The 18,682-nt window shown below is 51.4% G+C and overlaps 1 protein-coding gene across 13 annotated transcripts in view; it reads right to left on the minus strand.

Moving 5' to 3' along the window:
- Positions 1 to 18,682, minus strand: part of LOC134540220 (semaphorin-1A-like) — a 411,248-nt gene that overhangs the window by 257,935 nt on the left and 134,631 nt on the right. For all 13 annotated transcript variants that reach the window (XM_063382822.1, XM_063382830.1, XM_063382825.1 and 10 more), the window contains one exon: positions 13,885 to 14,060. In XM_063382822.1, coding sequence (XP_063238892.1) covers positions 13,885 to 14,005 — 121 coding nt within the window. In that variant the 5' untranslated portion in view covers positions 14,006 to 14,060. The remainder of the gene's footprint in view (positions 1 to 13,884; positions 14,061 to 18,682) is intronic.

Below are 18,682 nucleotides of genomic sequence, written 5' to 3' on the forward strand. Positions count from 1 at the left end.
ATTTTCTAAGCATATTGATGTGCCAAAGTAAACCTGATGTCAGCGGAACTATGGCGTAATACACATGTAAACTTGAATAGTCATAAGTTATAAGTTAAAAAATACCTATAATTATAAACAGGGAAATTTTGTTGGCACGATCATGGCATCATAATCTTTAATTAACATTTTTTGTTCCCTCTTTAAATAATTTCGAATGTGGCGCTATCTTTAAGGTATTTTTCGAAATAAAAGTTGCAGTCCAATTGATCCCCGCTTCAGACTAGATTTTCGACACGGAATTTTTTTTTTCTGATTGAAGCTCAATGTAACGTCATTAGTAGGGGCCATAAGAATATTTTTCGCAAAAACACCTGATCGCTGAACTGCGGTTGAACAGACAAGAAGTGTGCGAGATGTAGTCTGTAGTCATGGAGGATTTATTCCCCTGTGTGGTAGAACTCCATTTGGGGAGGCTTTTGAAAACGAGAAGTTCATATCAACAATTCCTAAATGCTTTCATTTTTCACTTCCCGGCACGTTGGCCATTCCTGTCGAGAGGGGTGGCGACACTGCACAGCCCGCGCGCAGTGGAGGAGCACAGGATGTGCAGGTGAGAGGTTGGCAGTCCTGGTCGTGACTCAGCGCCGCCCACCGCCGCCGGGGGCAGCTGGCCTTGAACCGCCGCCGCCCGCCCGACAAGAGACGAGCCACGGGCACACACACACTCTCACACACACTCACACCAGCGCCGCCGCCGAGACTGCCCGGTGCGTGGCGTCGTTAACTGCAGCGGGCCATACCCCCAGCCGCGCATGCGCGTCCGTGTCGTCTCTGGTTCGTTATCTGGAGCAGCACGTGCCTGGTGCATCACTGGCTTTACTCGAGACATTTATACAACAACAAATCAATCCCACACACTTTTATCATTTTTATTTACGTTTTCTGGTACTTCGTTCTCCGTTTCAAAAAAAAATCAACGAAAAAAAAAACGCAGAAAAATAGTGACCATGACAAAATTACATACATCACTAATTAAAAATGTTTGTTCGGAAATGGGTTATTTTCGCGCTATCCTAATATTGATTTGTACTCGAATATTGTTCATGACGTCTGTTTCAGATGTCTGACCCCTCTAGTTCCAGTTCCAGTTTCTGTCATACACCTGACGTCACAGATCACGCAGACCAATCAGATGCATCCGCGCCATCAGCTCGCACTAGACGGACGCGACTACGAGAATATGGCTGGCCCTTTAAGGGCGATTAGCCCCTGCCATCTTAGCTTTTTTTCCAACTTTCTGCTGTAATTATGATTCTGAACTATTTATTCCATATGTTTAGAATGTCAATGCATAGATCATATCTTGTTGCAACCACTTAATTACTAACAGGCTTTAGTCTGTGAGCACCGCGAGGAAATAACTTATTATTGTACTCGGGTGGCTACGACTGTCATGATAATAACACCAGTTCACAAGTGTCGACTTCAACAAGTAGCCGAAGATAAGTCCTGTCCCATGTCGACCCCAAAAAATTCAGCACGGAAGATTTATTGAAAGTGGTTTTTAAAATATTTGTAATCGCAAGATGGCGTGGCCTATGTGCGCGCGCCGTGTTACGACATGGCCCGTGTCACGTGTCACTCTGCTCCTCGTGCCCTTTTGTTATATTCATTATTCCACACAGGCAGGGAGAGTCGAGACAGCTGCAGGTATAAAAGACCTGACCTCCAGAGTAGCGTACATATACGAGTTTAAGAAAATAAAACAGGTTTCTACCCGCCAGCCGGGCTGACAGGCTGCAGGGCAATGAAAGATGTACCGCCATGCACTGCGACTCGCAGGGCGTAACTCAAGCGAGGCCGTTACAGTTCTCCAGCGTCTGGCCATAACTCACTTTACTACGTGTTTGAGGATCAGAATATTCTCAATGGAGCGGCGTGGCGCAGTGTCGCAGTCCTGGGTAGCCGGGTTCGAGTCCCGGTGCGGCCATCTTGACATCTGTTCCGCGCGGTTTCCCGACGACCATGCTAATACAAGCGAGGGTTTGTCTGAAGCTTGCGTAGTGCTGAGACGGCGAGTCGTAAAAATTGGTTTAAAGATCCTCCATAGAAGGCACGTTTGAACCTAGCAGCGTCTCTTTTAAAATTCGATTAAGTTTGATTAAAATTAAGCAATAACTGACCACATTTTCCCGATAACCACCTGGCAACGGATATTACATTGTCATTCCCCAAAAAAATTCTGTATCACAATAGTTGAAGACAGTGATAGGTATATCGCGGGCTAACTTAACTGTTTGGTAGTCTCCAATACCAACTGCCCACATCAGCAGCCACTACTTTTATGACTGGCTCTCACTGGCACCAATGGTGCGCAGAGCTTCAGAAGAAGTCACGCGATTTGAAAACTGCTCGACTTATCCGAGTGGAACCTTTTACGTGTTTTCAGAATAATTATTAGGCGTGAAACATTCGGTAGAAAATATTGAAAGCACTCGTGAGACTGGTATTATCTTAATTTCTCCGCCATATAAATAGTTACAGATAGAGACAAATTATTAGTATTTTTATTGAACAACAGATAATAATTGAGAATAGAAAGGACGCAGGTGTGATGTCAAATTTAAAAAAAAAAAAAACAAGCAGCGTTAAAGAGAATTCCGTTGCATCACTTCAGCGACATTTCTGCCTCTCCTTTGCCGCTTCCCCCCCCCCCCCCCCCTTAAGAATGGTTACAACTGGCATATAGCATGCTCCGCTACGTACCTCCCTAAATATTTTAGGTCTTCCCATTCGACCACTAGTGTGTTGCAGTGGCGTCGCTGGTGACGCACTCTCCCCCTTTACATGCCCCTCCCCACCAAGTATTACACTACTCCCCTCATACGATCGGAATTTTTTTAACGCACGACAATATATTGTAGTACCACCAGCAAAGACGTTTCACTTCGATAAGCCCCAGACTAGTTATAACCATGAAAGTGCTGGAGGAAAGGAAGAGGTGTAGTGATGTAGTGGTGTAGTGTTGCAGTGTAACTCGGCCTGCTCCTGCTCTCGTCTCGTCTCCTGGACCGGTCGAGCAGGCTGGGGCCGGTCAAGGCCAGCGCCGCGGGCCATCAGGTGCGCCGCTCTGCGTGCCTACAGCCCGTCCCACCTGAGCGGAGCCCCGCTCTGCGTGCCTACAGCCCGTCCCACCTGAGCGGTGCCCTGCTCTGCGTGCCTACAGCCTGTCCCACCTGAGCGGAGCCCCTCTCTGCGCCCTACAGCCCGTCCCACCTGAGCGGAGCCCCTCTCTGCGCCCTACAGCCCGTCCCACCTGAGCGGTGCCCTGCTCTGCGTGCCTACAGCCCGTCCCACCTGAGCGGTGCCCTGCTCTGCGTGCCTACAGCCCGTCCCACCTGAGCGGTGCCCTGCTCTGCGTGCCTACAGCCCGTCCCACATGAGCGGAGCCCCTCTCTGCGCGCCTACAGCCCGTCCCACCTGAGCGGTGCCCTGCTCTGCGTGCCTACAGCCCGTCCCACCTGAGCGGAGCCCCTCTCTGCGTGCCTACAGCCCGTCCCACCTGAGCGGTGCCCTGCTCTGCGTGCCTACAGCCCGTCCCACCTGAGCGGAGCCCCTCTCTGCGCGCCTACAGCCCGTCCCACCTGAGCGGAGCCCCTCTCTGCGTGCCTACAGCCCGTCCCACCTGAGCGGAGCCCCGCTGTGCGCCCTACAGCCCGTCCCACCTGAGCGGAGCCTCTCTCTGCGTGCCTACAGCCCGTCCCACCTGAGCGGAGCCCTGCTCTGCGTGCCTACAGCCCGTCCCACCTGAGCGGTGCCCTGCTCTGCGTGCCTACAGCCCGTCCCACCTGAGCGGAGCCCCTCTCTGCGTGCCTACAGCCCGTCCCACCTGAGCGGAGCCCCTCTCTGCGTGCCTACAGCCCGTCCCACCTGAGCGGAGCCTCTCTCTGCGTGCCTACAGCCCGTCCCACCTGAGCGGAGCCCTGCTCTGCGTGCCTACAGCCCGTCCCACCTGAGCGGTGCCCTGCTCTGCGTGCCTACAGCCCGTCCCACCTGAGCGGAGCCCCTCTCTGCGTGCCTACAGCCCGTCCCACCTGAGCGGTGCCCTGCTCTGCGTGCCTACAGCCCGTCCCACCTGAGCGGAGCCCCTCTCTGCGTGCCTACAGCCCGTCCCACCTGAGCGGTGCCCTGCTCTGCGTGCCTACAGCCCGTCCCACCTGAGCGGTGCCCTGCTCTGCGTGCCTACAGCCCGTCCCACCTGAGCGGTGCCCTGCTCTGCGTGCCTACAGCCCGTCCCACCTGAGCGGTGCCCTGCTCTGCGTGCCTACAGCCCGTCCCACCTGAGCGGTGCCCTGCTCTGCGTGCCTACAGCCCGTCCCACCTGAGCGGTGCCCTGCTCTGCGTGCCTACAGCCCGTCCCACCTGAGCGGTGCCCTGCTCTGCGTGCCTACAGCCCGTCCCACCTGAGCGGTGCCCTGCTCTGCGTGCCTACAGCCCGTCCCACATGAGCGGAGCCCCTCTCTGCGCGCCTACAGCCCGTCCCACCTGAGCGGTGCCCTGCTCTGCGTGCCTACAGCCCGTCCCACCTGAGCGGAGCCCCTCTCTGCGTGCCTACAGCCCGTCCCACCTGAGCGGTGCCCTGCTCTGCGTGCCTACAGCCCGTCCCACCTGAGCGGAGCCCCTCTCTGCGTGCCTACAGCCCGTCCCACCTGAGCGGTGCCCTGCTCTGCGTGCCTACAGCCCGTCCCACCTGAGCGGAGCCCCTCTCTGCGTGCCTACAGCCCGTCCCACCTGAGCGGTGCCCTGCTCTGCGCGCCTACAGCCCGTCCCACCTGAGCGGAGCCCCTCTCTGCGCGCCTACAGCCCGTCCCACCTGAGCGGAGCCCCTCTCTGCGTGCCTACAGCCCGTCTCACCTGAGCGGAGCCCCTCTCTGCGTGCCTACAGCCCGTCCCACCTGAGCGGAGCCCCTCTCTGCGTGCCTACAGCCCGTCCCACCTGAGCGGTGCCCTGCTCTGCGTGCCTACAGCCCGTCCCACCTGAGCGGAGCCCCTCTCTGCGCGCCTACAGCCCGTCCCACCTGAGCGGAGCCCCTCTCTGCGTGCCTACAGCCCGTCCCACCTGAGCGGTGCCCTGCTCTGCGCGCCTACAGCCCGTCCCACCTGAGCGGAGCCCCTCTCTGCGTGCCTACAGCCCGTCCCACCTGAGCGGTGCCCTGCTCTGCGTGCCTACAGCCCGTCCCACCTGAGCGGAGCCCCTCTCTGCGTGCCTACAGCCCGTCCCACCTGAGCGGTGCCCTGCTCTGCGCGCCTACAGCCCGTCCCACCTGAGCGGAGCCCCTCTCTGCGTGCCTACAGCCCGTCCCACCTGAGCGGTGCCCTGCTCTGCGTGCCTACAGCCCGTCCCACCTGAGCGGTGCCCTGCTCTGCGCGCCTACAGCCCGTCCCACCTGAGCGGAGCCCCTCTCTGCGTGCCTACAGCCCGTCCCACCTGAGCGGAGCCCTGCTCTGCGTGCCTACAGCCCGTCCCACCTGAGCGGAGCCCCTCTCTGCGCGCCTACAGCCCGTCCCACCTGAGCGGAGCCCCTCTCTGCGTGCCTACAGCCCGTCCCACCTGAGCGGTGCCCTGCTCTGCGTGCCTACAGCCCGTCCCACCTGAGCGGAGCCCCTCTCTGCGCGCCTACAGCCCGTCCCACCTGAGCGGAGCCCCTCTCTGCGCGCCTACAGCCCGTCCCACCTGAGCGGAGCCCCTCTCTGCGTGCCTACAGCCCGTCCCACCTGAGCGGAGCCCCTCTCTGCGCGCCTACAGCCCGTCCCACCTGAGCGGAGCCCCTCTCTGCGTGCCTACAGCCCGTCCCACCTGAGCGGTGCCCTGCTCTGCGTGCCTACAGCCCGTCCCACCTGAGCGGAGCCCCTCTCTGCGCGCCTACAGCCCGTCCCACCTGAGCGGAGCCCCTCTCTGCGTGCCTACAGCCCGTCCCACCTGAGCGGAGCCCCTCTCTGCGTGCCTACAGCCCGTCCCACCTGAGCGGAGCCCCTCTCTGCGTGCCTACAGCCCGTCCCACCTGAGCGGAGCCCCTCTCTGCGTGCCTACAGCCCGTCCCACCTGAGCGGAGCCCCTCTCTGCGCGCCTACAGCCCGTCCCACCTGAGCGGAGCCCCGCTGTGCGCGCCTACAGCCCGTCCCACCTGAGCGGAGCCCCTCTCTGCGTGCCTACAGCCCGTCCCACCTGAGCGGAACCCCTCTCTGCGTGCCTACAGCCCGTCCCACCTGAGCGGAGCCCCTCTCTGCGCGCCTACAGCCCGTCCCACCTGAGCGGTGCCCTGCTCTGCGTGCCTACAGCCCGTCCCACCTGAGCGGAGCCCCTCTCTGCGTGCCTACAGCCCGTCCCACCTGAGCGGAGCCCCTCTCTGCGTGCCTACAGCCCGTCCCACCTGAGCGGAGCCCCTCTCTGCGTGCCTACAGCCCGTCCCACCTGAGCGGAGCCCCTCTCTGCGCGCCTACAGCCCGTCCCACCTGAGCGGAGCCCCTCTCTGCGTGCCTACAGCCCGTCCCACCTGAGCGGTGCCCTGCTCTGCGTGCCTACAGCCCGTCCCACCTGAGCGGAGCCCCTCTCTGCGCGCCTACAGCCCGTCCCACCTGAGCGGAGCCCCTCTCTGCGTGCCTACAGCCCGTCCCACCTGAGCGGTGCCCTGCTCTGCGCGCCTACAGCCCGTCCCACCTGAGCGGAGCCCCTCTCTGCGTGCCTACAGCCCGTCCCACCTGAGCGGAGCCCCTCTCTGCGTGCCTACAGCCCGTCCCACCTGAGCGGAGCCCCTCTCTGCGTGCCTACAGCCCGTCCCACCTGAGCGGAGCCCCTCTCTGCATGCCTACAGCCCGTCCCACCTGAGCGGTGCCCCTCTCTGCGCGCCTACAGCCCGTCCCACCTGAGCGGAGCCCTGCTCTGCGTGCCTACAGCCCGTCCCACCTGAGCGGAGCCCCTCTCTGCGTGCCTACAGCCCGTCCCACCTGAGCGGAGCCCCTCTCTGCGCGCCTACAGCCCGTCCCACCTGAGCGGAGCCCCTCTCTGCGTGCCTACAGCCCGTCCCACCTGAGCGGAGCCCCTCTCTGCGTGCCTACAGCCCGTCCCACCTGAGAGGTGCCCTGCTCTGCGCGCCTACAGCCCGTCCCACCTGAGCGGTGCCCCTCTCTGCGCGCCTACAGCCCGTCCCACCTGAGCGGAGCCCTGCTCTGCGTGCCTACAGCCCGTCCCACCTGAGCGGAGCCCCTCTCTGCGTGCCTACAGCCCGTCCCACCTGAGCGGAGCCCCTCTCTGCGCGCCTACAGCCCGTCCCACCTGAGCGGAGCCCCTCTCTGCGCGCCTACAGCCCGTCCCACCTGAGCGGAGCCCCTCTCTGCGTGCCTACAGCCCGTCCCACCTGAGCGGAGCCCCTCTCTGCGTGCCTACAGCCCGTCCCACCTGAGCGGAGCCCCTCTCTGCGTGCCTACAGCCCGTCCCACCTGAGCGGAGCCCCTCTCTGCGTGCCTACAGCCCGTCCCACCTGAGCGGAGCCCCTCTCTGCGCGCCTACAGCCCGTCCCACCTGAGCGGAGCCCCGCTGTGCGCGCCTACAGCCCGTCCCACCTGAGCGGAGCCCCTCTCTGCGTGCCTACAGCCCGTCCCACCTGAGCGGAACCCCTCTCTGCGTGCCTACAGCCCGTCCCACCTGAGCGGAGCCCCTCTCTGCGCGCCTACAGCCCGTCCCACCTGAGCGGTGCCCTGCTCTGCGTGCCTACAGCCCGTCCCACCTGAGCGGAGCCCCTCTCTGCGTGCCTACAGCCCGTCCCACCTGAGCGGAGCCCCTCTCTGCGTGCCTACAGCCCGTCCCACCTGAGCGGAGCCCCTCTCTGCGTGCCTACAGCCCGTCCCACCTGAGCGGAGCCCCTCTCTGCGCGCCTACAGCCCGTCCCACCTGAGCGGAGCCCCGCTGTGCGCGCCTTCAGCCCGTCCCACCTGAGCGGAGCCCCTCTCTGCGTGCCTACAGCCCGTCCCACCTGAGCGGAGCCCCTCTCTGCGTGCCTACAGCCCGTCCCACCTGAGCGGAGCCCTGCTCTGAGTGCCTACAGCCCGTCCCACCTGAGCGGTGTCCCTCTCTGCGTGCCTACAGCCCGTCCCACCTGAGCGGAGCCCCTCTCTGCGTGCCTACAGCCCGTCCCACCTGAGCGGTGCCCTGCTCTGCGTGCCTACAGCCCGTCCCACCTGAGCGGAGCCCCTCTCTGCGCGCCTACAGCCCGTCCCACCTGAGCGGAGCCCCGCTGTGCGCGCCTACAGCCCGTCCCACCTGAGCGGAGCCCCTCTCTGCGTGCCTACAGCCCGTCCCACCTGAGCGGAGCCCCTCTCTGCATGCCTACAGCCCGTCCCACCTGAGCGGAGCCCTGCTCTGCGTGCCTACAGCCCGTCCCACCTGAGCGGAGCCCCTCTCTGCGCCCTACAGCCCGTCCCACCTGAGCGGTGCCCCTCTCTGCGCCCTACAGCCCGTCCCACCTGAGCGGAGCCCCTCTCTGCGCGCCTACAGCCCGTCCCACCTGAGCGGAGCCCCTCTCTGCGTGCCTACAGCCCGTCCCACCTGAGCGGAGCCCTGCTCTGCATGCCTACAGCCCGTCCCACCTGAGCGGAGCCCCTCTCTGCGTGCCTACAGCCTGTCCCACCTGAGCGGAGCCCCTCTCTGCGCCCTACAGCCCGTCCCACCTGAGCGGAGCCTCTCTCTGCGCCCTACAGCCCGTCCCACCTGAGCGGAGCCCCTCCTTACACCACGGAAGTGGCCTACATTGTTTAAAAAAAAGTTCTGCTGGTTCACTGTTTATTTATTTAATGGTTTTGAGTACTTAAAAGACTAATTAATATTTTCAAACCCTGCATATACTGACAGCAGTAAAAATGAGCTAGGTATACAGTTTTTATAAATAACCATTAGCATGGACTAATTGTTGTAAAGATCCTTGAAGAACTCAGTTCTGTGGAATTTTAGGAAAACCAATTTTTAATTTGATTGTGTATAATGATCTTACGAACATGATAGGAAAGGTTGCGAAGCGCGCCAGGTACGGCCAATGACGTCACGCACGCGTACCTTCGAGCAATAGGGCGTCCTGGCCTCGCCTTCCCCCCGCCCCTGCTTCCTCCTTCCTCGGCGCTGCCCTCTCTCCCTTAGCGACCTAGGTATTCCGTTGGCTTACTGAGGCCGCCGCGTGGAGTGGCGAGTATTGCGTGCGTGTTCTGGATGCTTCGGGCATCGGTTCCCACTCCAGTCGGTTCCAGAAGGACGGCCAAGGGTATAAAAGCGCGGCAGTTCAGTTCCAACAGGCGAGTTGGGTGACGCGGAGCGACGGGGCCGTGTGGTGCGAGAGGTTGTAAAAATGTTTAGTAAATAATTTATTGAACAGTCAATTTATCAGAAGGACTATATTTTGGATGTGCAGAGCACTCTCTCGCAAGTGTACTGTCAGCTCTCGACTCCGCTTGATATCGCGAGAGTGCTGTTGCGCGGGCGAGAGTTACGATCACGCGGTAAACACGCTGCCAGTGTTCACGTGCTATGACATCAACTCCCAAGTGTAACATTCGCTAAACCTTTTGTGTGATGAAAATAATACGGGACTATACAGGATGTCCCATAACTCAACATCAAGCCGAGAACAGATGATAGACTAATTAAACATGAATTTTAATCGAAAACCAAAATTTTACAAGAGTCGTTTTTAAGTTACACATATTTTTTTTTCGAAAGTTTTTTAATCCCAACCCTGCTACATATTATTAATATACTATTACTATTTTTCCACGAATTCATAAATAACCCTACTAATGATAAATATTAAGATTAAAATCAAACACAGTATACTTTGGTGGGAGGGGGGTTTAATTCCTTGTGCGACATTCGCAACAAATTTTAATCGGGATAATTTGCATATTCACAGTATTTTTTGACAGTAAGACTAGGTAGTCAAATCTACCCGATTAAAAATATTTTCCCGCATTAAGTCTTCTTAATAATATTTTTCGCTAAAAGTATAGCATTGAATGGTTATTTATGATTGCGTAGTAGAAATGTTTAGTCACAGCATATAATAATATGGTGCAAGATAGAAATTTAAAAACTAAAAAAAAAAAAAAATCAATAAAAATTCACACTGCTCGAAAACTAGGACACTCTTTTGGTATATATTTTTTAATTCCATAATGTACTGGCCTTATCAACTGCTCTCAGCTTGACGTTGAGTTATGGGACATTCTGTAAATGCTTTACAAAATATCCCGACACAAAAAAAAATCCCTCATAAATCACCTTGCCGCCAAGGCGGAATTTAGATTTCAGTTTGTTCGGAAGTTCCTGATTGGGAATAGCCAGGAAGTATTAAATATCTCGAGCATCCTGCCAGGCGGATATCGTCTTAATTGCGAGGTCTCTCGGCCGATGGAGTCCAGGGAAGGGGCACGGGGTAATAGGCCAATGTTTCCAAGGATCTTTTTTCGCTCGGCGCGGCCTTTTTTTTTTATTATTATCTTCCCCATCCTCGCGAAGGAAGAGTAATTTGTTCGGATCGCTGCGAAACGAATATCTGTAGGCGGAGGCGGGATATTACTCCCGTTTAATGAAACTATCGACGCACGGCGCTGATAAGAACTCCATCCGGGCTGGAGTCTGCGCGGTCCGCTCCATTCATCCAGCCTCCAGTACCGCTGGAGAACCATCTTATTATCAAGTGCTTCCTCGTTTCTTCTTCCTGCTCTCGAGCCCCCGTGGTGAGAGAAACCGGCTTTTTTTTCTTTTCTTTTCCTTTTTTACTCTCGAGAACTCGCGAGTTTAAAAAGAGAGAAGTGAAAACTTGCAAACCTCCCCCCCCCCCCCCTTGATGTCCCAGATCATTATTACAGTCTGTCTTGTCTCTATGAATGTCTCCCGGAGCAGAAGGAACAGGAGGAGAGAGGAGAGTCCCTTTTGAACTGTCACTGCACGCCCGCGGGAGATTAGAACAAGGTTGGCAGCCCGCGGGCGGTGATCGCGAGTTTATTTTCTTTTTTCTTTTTTTTTTAAGGCGGTCGGTGTGAGGTTTTCAATCTCTCTCCCCACCACCCGGGACCGGAGGGAGGTCCATCGAGGCCAAGCACGGCTGCCGGCGACAATGGCCGCCTCTAAGAGATTGCCTGCTCCCGCTTGACCCCGTCCAGCCAGCACAGGCGCTCAACAGCTCCCCTTATCGGCGGGAGAAAGGGCAATCGACGCCTCTGTTCGCAAACGATACGCAACTGAGTCGCCGGCAAATACGGCCCGCGCTCCTTTTGTTTACTACAAACCCCTTCCTCCCCTCCTCGGCTACACTGGCCGCGTTCCGTCCTCGTTCTTTTATCCCGCGGCCTCTCCCCTGCTCCGGTCTAATCGGCCGTGATTGAGAGCGCCTCCTTCGACGGGCGGACGAGGCCTGCTGCAGGGGAGAGAGGGGAGGCTTCCCGGCGTGACGTCATCTGCGCCGGCCGCATCTTCGCCGCGCTTCGCCGCCGAGCCGGCAGTGCGGTCGTCTTCGCCGTCGACAATCATCAGCGCGGTGATCCAAGACAAGTGTGCAAGGTAGCCAATAGGCACGGCCTTGTCGGGACACAGCCGTCACCCAACTCGCGGGCCGAGCTCCACAACGAGTCCGAACAGAATCCCAGTTGAGGAAACAAATCGGCGAGTTTTAATAAACCGTTTTTCTAGCGCTCGGATAGAAACTGGTTTCAACGCATTCTAGCGGACGTTTCGCAACCATCGATAAAACAAAAAAAAAAAGGAGGGGGGGCGTTTGTCTGTAAAGTCGGTTCACGGACGATAATTTTACGTGATATCGTCATAAGAAAACATTGATGAAAAGTTGCATACTTTTTTTTTAATTTTCAAAAATATCATTTACAGTTTTTTTTTGCAAATTTAATTTAAACAATTTGTTTAAATATATAATCACGAACAATATTAGTTGAAAAGCCCGCCTTAACCTGTTTGATATTATAGATTTTCTCGCACGGTGGTTGGCCGGTTCTTGCACGCTCGGCTCAGGCGGAACGTGGCAAATTTTTCGTGCGTGCAGCCGGCGTTCATCGATGTATAAGACGTTATCACGTCAAAAAAAAAATCAGAGCTACATTTTTAAATTCATATCATACAAGAAATCGCTTCGCGAAATGCACTTATTCGTCGCGGCCAGTAGTGCTCTATGCGCCGCACCTGCAAGCCTCATCACCTGACCCGCGCGGCCAAGTCAATACCCAGCAGTGAATGCGCGGGATTGCCGATGACAGCGAGGATTGATGGGCCGTGACTCCGCACTTCGACAAGCCGGAAGGAGGGGGGGGGGGGAAGGAACTTAATGCGACTCGCTTGAATATACTTCGTAGTTATTCACAACTCTGCGCATTCGAGAAAACCGTGCAAAGTAACGATCAAGATCTTAAAATATCGTTTTCTGCCTTACTATTATAATAGTAACTAAATAACGTATTTCATGACGGTTATCCCATGAAAACAGTCAAAACCTTGCCTATGAAATTATAGGAACTATCTTTAGTCTAGTCTAATTTCTTAATATGACAGCAACATTTCTTTATTAGTGGGTATCCTGCTCTTTGAGGCTAGTAAACGTAATAGATATACAAAAATACGTGTTTTTTTTATAGTTCTGTACCTCAGAACCAAAGTCACAATTGGGCATAGTCACAAGAGAGGAAAGAATATTGCTCTTTCAATTAATACTCTTCCAATTGACTGTGTTAGGCAATGTTAACTTGATATACGTTTGTCTAGCACAACTACAGCATTGTTCTTAGTCTCTTACTAATCTTGCTGAATGCTTAAGAAAAAATAACTCTGACGTAGTAAAGAAGAAATATTTTATCCTACTTACAAGACTTCTAATACATCACCAAAGTATAAAATAATCTCACGTGCAAAACGGTAGGTTTTATGTATCGATGCGTATTGAAAATAATTCATTAAGAAAAAGAAGAAAAATAGATTTCCAAAGTGCATTTTCTGAATTTTATTTATGTTAAGACTATGTTGCAGAGTGATTTCATAAAATATATACTTATTTGCAACGAAACGTCTTATTATTTACTAATGAGGTTTTTTTCTGCCACAGGAATTTTATTCTTTATCCATCATGTTTACCAGTATTTTTTTTAAACCAAACTAAACATCCCATGTAATTTATATTTACATACAATACGCTAACACGAATCATTATTCACCTAACATAATTTGAATGTATTTTAAAACCATAACATTCGTTTTAAAACTAAATATCACCTGTTATTCAAAGGGCCATACTTAAATGTCCATTTAGTTGCACACGACTTCCCATTAGTAATCTGAAATTATTGATTGATAAGCCATATTTTTTTAATGTAATATCACTTCTTGCTTATACATAATTATATTTGGTTAGTGTACTTTAATTATAAATACGGGTACCATAACTGTTAATTATTCGTGTACCATAATTTTGTTAATGCGTGTTAAAGTTAAAATAGTGTACTGCACCGTGATTTTCAGTGAATGTACCATGTAGATACATCAATGTACCGTAACTCTCGTTGGCGTACCGTAACTCTCGGAGCGTGCCGTAACTCTCGGAACGTGTCGTAACTCTCGGAACGTGCCGTTACTCCCTAGGAGTATCGTAACTCTCGGAACGTGCCGTAACTCTCGGGGTGTACCATAACTATCGGGGTACCATAACTCTCGTTGGCGTGCCGTAACTATCGGGGCGTACCGTAACTCTCGTTGGCGTGCCGTAACTCTAGTTGGCGAACCGTAACTCTCGGAGCATGCTGTAACTCTCGGAGCATGCCGTGACTCTCGGCGGTGCGCCGTGCATGCAGGGCGGTACTCACCGAGCTGGAAGTACATCTTGGGCTGGACGTCGTGCACCCAGGCGGCGACCAGGGGCAGGCAGAGGGACAGGCAGGCGGCCAGCAGAGCGACTGGCCGCGGGGCATGGTGCGGGCGGGACATGGCAGCGAGCTCAGTCCGAGGCGCGCCGTGCCTGCTGCCCTGGTGTGCCGCGGCCCTGCAACACGCGAGCCATTTGCCATCCTCACTCGCTCCAACTACTCACTGCGCTCCGGCTAACAACTATAATACACAAGTTTATCTCATGTTAGCAAATAATCTTTCAGTGGCGTAGCCAGGATTTGTGTATGGGGGGGTGTTAAGAAGCATGCCCCCCCCCCCCCCGTAATAAAGCCGGGGGTCGGGGGTCCTCTCCCGGGGAAATTTGGATTTTAAGGTGTAAAATAGTGCTTTTTTTTTAGCAGTTTTCGGTACTTAAATTTAAATATTGTAATGGTAAAAATTTTATTAATTTTAATATGAAATTTGTTTGAGTGATGAATAAGAAATTAATTAAAGATTTGGTGCTAAGGGGGGGGGGGTGTTTAACCTCTAACCCCCCCCCCCCGGCTACGCCCCTGAATCTGATTCGGATAAAATACGGAACCAGTCATAAGACATTAAGCCACTGCTTACAATAGCGCGAGGTAACCAGATAACTTAAGTGTATTTGTTTCATTGTACTTATTTACGCCGTTGCTTTAATGCCGTAAGTGTAGTCACAAGGGATGGCTTACAGCTTACACACTACACTACCTGATTCTACAATGAAACCGCCCTTACACACATGGTAGCTCTAAATGCGCTCCAGATGTCGACTAGTAAATAAGCAAGTTAAAAAACACTTTGTGAAAATCAATTATAGGGGTATGAGTGTCGACGAATAAATATTCTATATAAAAATGGGTAGAGCAGAAAAGTTTATCTCGTGGTATCGCTGGAAATGATAAAAAAATAAATCGTGGTTACTTCTGCAAATGAATTTACTGGCGCTGGCTCTCTGCCGGGACGTCACACATTCGGCATCAGCGGGCAACATGCTTTTAAAAATGCAGAACGTTTAATGAAAGCAAACAATCTGCGCGGCACATCGCAGTATCTGATTCATCGGCGCTTGCTGCGGCGAGCTGATAAGATAAGATAAGCCCGCCCGCGGTGCGGCATGTTGCGTCACGACCGCCGGCTCGTTACGTCCTCCTGCGGGACGCCTGTCGCGGGAGACAGTCGCCAGCAGTGACAGTCAGTGACAGCCAGTGACAGCCAGTGCATTCACCGGCACAGGGGCAGTACCTACCTCTTCACAGAAATACTAATTAAAGAGTATTTAAGGAGCCCTTTAAGGATTTAGATGTCTTCAGATAAACTCTTACGAAAGTTTTTTTACGAGTGTAAACTGATTTATTTTATTTATAGAAGGGCTAGCATTACTTTTTTATTAATTTATTTATTAAGTTTATTTAATGGTATTCCATAGCGCAGTTTAATATCTAGTGTTAATCTTATATTCTGCTTTTTTTAATGTGTAAAACCAGAAGAAAAAAAAATTGTAAGCCCGCCTAGTGCTTGAAACTGTTAAGTGTATAAATAAATAAAATGTAACTTTAAACACAAAGTTTACAAAAACCGAATCTGAAAATATTTTTATAACTTATAAATAATGTGTTCCCCTTAAAATTGAACAAATTATCCAAAATAGCGGATCTACTTGGGCTCAGATTATATTTTGAATTTTGCTATAGCAATTACACAATGTACGTATATCCTAACAACAAATTTAAAACAATTTCACCTGAAATTACAAGTAAAAATGCTGTAAAGTATTACGTACGAGTAAACAAGTAAGAGTGAAAATTTTGACTCAAAGCCCATAAACTCACGAATGCTTAACACGGGTATTCATATTAAATGAATTACGAATTAATTCTCTTGTAATATGCTCCTAATATGGTGTATGTGCGGAAACTTCCTTGTTGTATCTCCTGGAGGTTATCCACGCCCTCCGAGCACGGGAAACTGCGACGTGAGCAACTCGCAGTGCTACCCGCGCCCGGAGAACAGGCGAGAGGTGCTACCCACGCCCGCAGGACAGTAGAAGGGTGCTACCCGCGCCCGGCAAGCCGTCGGCAATGAAATATGAATCTACAAACGCAGAGGAAACGATTGCGCAGGATGAAGAGGGGGGGAGGAAGGGAGGGGAATGGGAAGACTGGAGAAGAATCGCGGGAGAGAGAGAGAGAGAGAGAGAGAGATGGAGGAATGAATGGGAGCAAGGAGAGCGAGCATCGACCGGCTCGACAGTAATGACATTTCCAATACTTCGATACTTAAAAGTGAAGAGTGCAGGTAATGGCCTGGGGGAGAAGGGGGGGGGGGGGGGGGAGAACAATTCCAGACCAAGACGCAGCCATCTGGTCCACCGCGGTTCGGCCAACCAGAAGCGGCGAGATGGCGACTGAGCGGAGAGGAGGGGAGGGGAGGGAAGAGGACAGGCAGGAGTCCAGGAGTCAGTCGCTCTGTCAAACATTTGTCTCCAATATATCTGAAGCATTGCGCGGAAAATGGGTTCGAATTTTCTCCATCAAATAAATTTGGACATACAACCTGAAATATGTTTTAAATCATGTCGCACTCACAAAGTTTATTTTCGGTCAGAGCTGTCTCAAATCTTTCAATTTGAATGTGGATTTGGAAATTAAATAAATCATCACAGCAGCACATTGAATTTTTAAACCATTTTATGTGTTAGTGCATTTAAATTTTTTTGAAAATGTATAAATTTAATTGACAATAAAATAAATGTTCGGTGATTTTTTTTTAGTTATCTTTTTACACTTAAATACTTTTCGCTACCGAAATTCATATTAACATTATTATATTTCACTTTTATAACTTCTTTAATCGCCCATGTGATGAAAAAGGATGTAATTTCCGTTTTCACTGGACACGATTTTGGTTGGCCGATTGCATCCAAAATCCAAATATTTTAGAACCAGACCATTACGTTGAATATATGATGGTAACTCACGTGCTCCAACCTGCGAATCAAACATGGCAGCGCGAACGACACAGCACACTGGAAGGTGTTGGAGGCGGAAGTTTGACAGTGTGGTCCGGACCAGCAGACCTGTCATGGCGGCTTTATCTGACGTGACCCCGCCACGCAGGGCTTTACGTGTTAAATATTAAGTATTAGACGCGAGTCAGTTATTTTTCGCAATATCACTTTAAATAAACACACTATACATTGGTAATTGTATGAACATTACACTCTGCAAAAACTCTCAAACACGCAAACCCCTCTAAAACATTCACGTTATTGTTCTTGTAGCCGTGTTCTTCTCTTTGCAGTGCACAGATCTGTTTGCGTGAGACTTGACTGAATGGAGTCTAACAGAATTACCAAGTCAAACTGTGTCTCGATGCACGACTGTTTCTCCCGTTAAGAGGGGTGTTAAACTGCTAAATGCCTTTGAACAGTATCTGAATAAACAAAGAATACAAGATCGTTCATATTTGCCTAAACCAAATGTTTACTTTTTCATTTAGATTTTAAGTGTTGGTTGCATTCCGGCGAAGCTTCGAATGGGAGAGGAGAGGTCTATAAGGTCGAAACTTCAAGGTGTCACTGAGCGCACCTTCGTCTTTATCAATAGCAACATTCAAGATTCGCGTTACTGTCTGCTAACAGGTATCCCTCCCACACAAACAAGTCAGTGCTCCTGTCATTGGCTGATGCCACATTGTACCCTCCAGTCGGTGCGCGCACAGTGGGATCATATGACTTTCCTTACTGGCTTCTAGTCCTACAGGATGTGTCAGCCCATGAGAACAGCAGTATACGTGCTCTCACGTCTGCAAGTAACAGCGATTCTCTAGATCTGTAAAAATGGAGTTTCGAGCACCTTATTTCCCCGCACCGGAGCGAGGGGTGACGTATTTCAAAATCCAAACAGCACCTTTTCCTTTTCCGCTAAACACACAGCGACGGAGAATATCACTAAATTTCGTTTTGGTTTCCAAAATTTGGTTAGTCTGCAACAAGTAAATTGTATGTTACATAAAAAAAATGGGTGCATGCACTTAAGGACACGCATTAGAAGTTATAATTACTTAGCGCAATAAAAAACTAACTTTAATTTTGCATGCAAATAATAAATATAAATTAAATAATAAAAGACCTGGAATGATATATTACAAATACGTACATTTGGTAAAGTATAAAATTAATCAATTTTTCATTTTAATAAATACTCAGTATTCAATATTAATATAAACACGTGTACAAAATTAATTATTTAATTAAGTAATATAATTTAGATACATTTTAATTAATAATGAAAATAAAATACCGCTTATTTTTCTAATTAATTTTATTTATTAAATATTATAATGTAATATGTTAGCATACAAATAAATTATACTATATAAATACCCTTGAAAAGGTTTTGAACACTTTATGTCACTAATATTCATAATAAATAATGTTATTGCATAAATCAGTATTCAATATCAATCACTAAAGTATATGATATATAATCACTTATGTAATTTTTATTTGTGTGTAGCTTTATTATATCCTGTAAATTTTTGTTGCACGGTGCGCACGCATCGAAAAAATTATTTCTCATAATTTTTTTTTCATAACGCGCCTAAAGAAGTATAACTTCAAAAACCTAAATTTATATTTTCGTGTTTATAATTAACTCTGAGATACAGTTGTATACATTTAAGCTCAGTTGTGTTGACAGATTCATTTTGCGAACCGCGCCTTGCTGTTAAAGGCGACACGACACTACATGC

Source organism: Bacillus rossius, chromosome 16 (genome assembly GCF_032445375.1).
Source record: "Bacillus rossius redtenbacheri isolate Brsri chromosome 16, Brsri_v3, whole genome shotgun sequence".
Lineage (NCBI taxonomy): Eukaryota > Metazoa > Arthropoda > Insecta > Phasmatodea > Bacillidae > Bacillus > Bacillus rossius.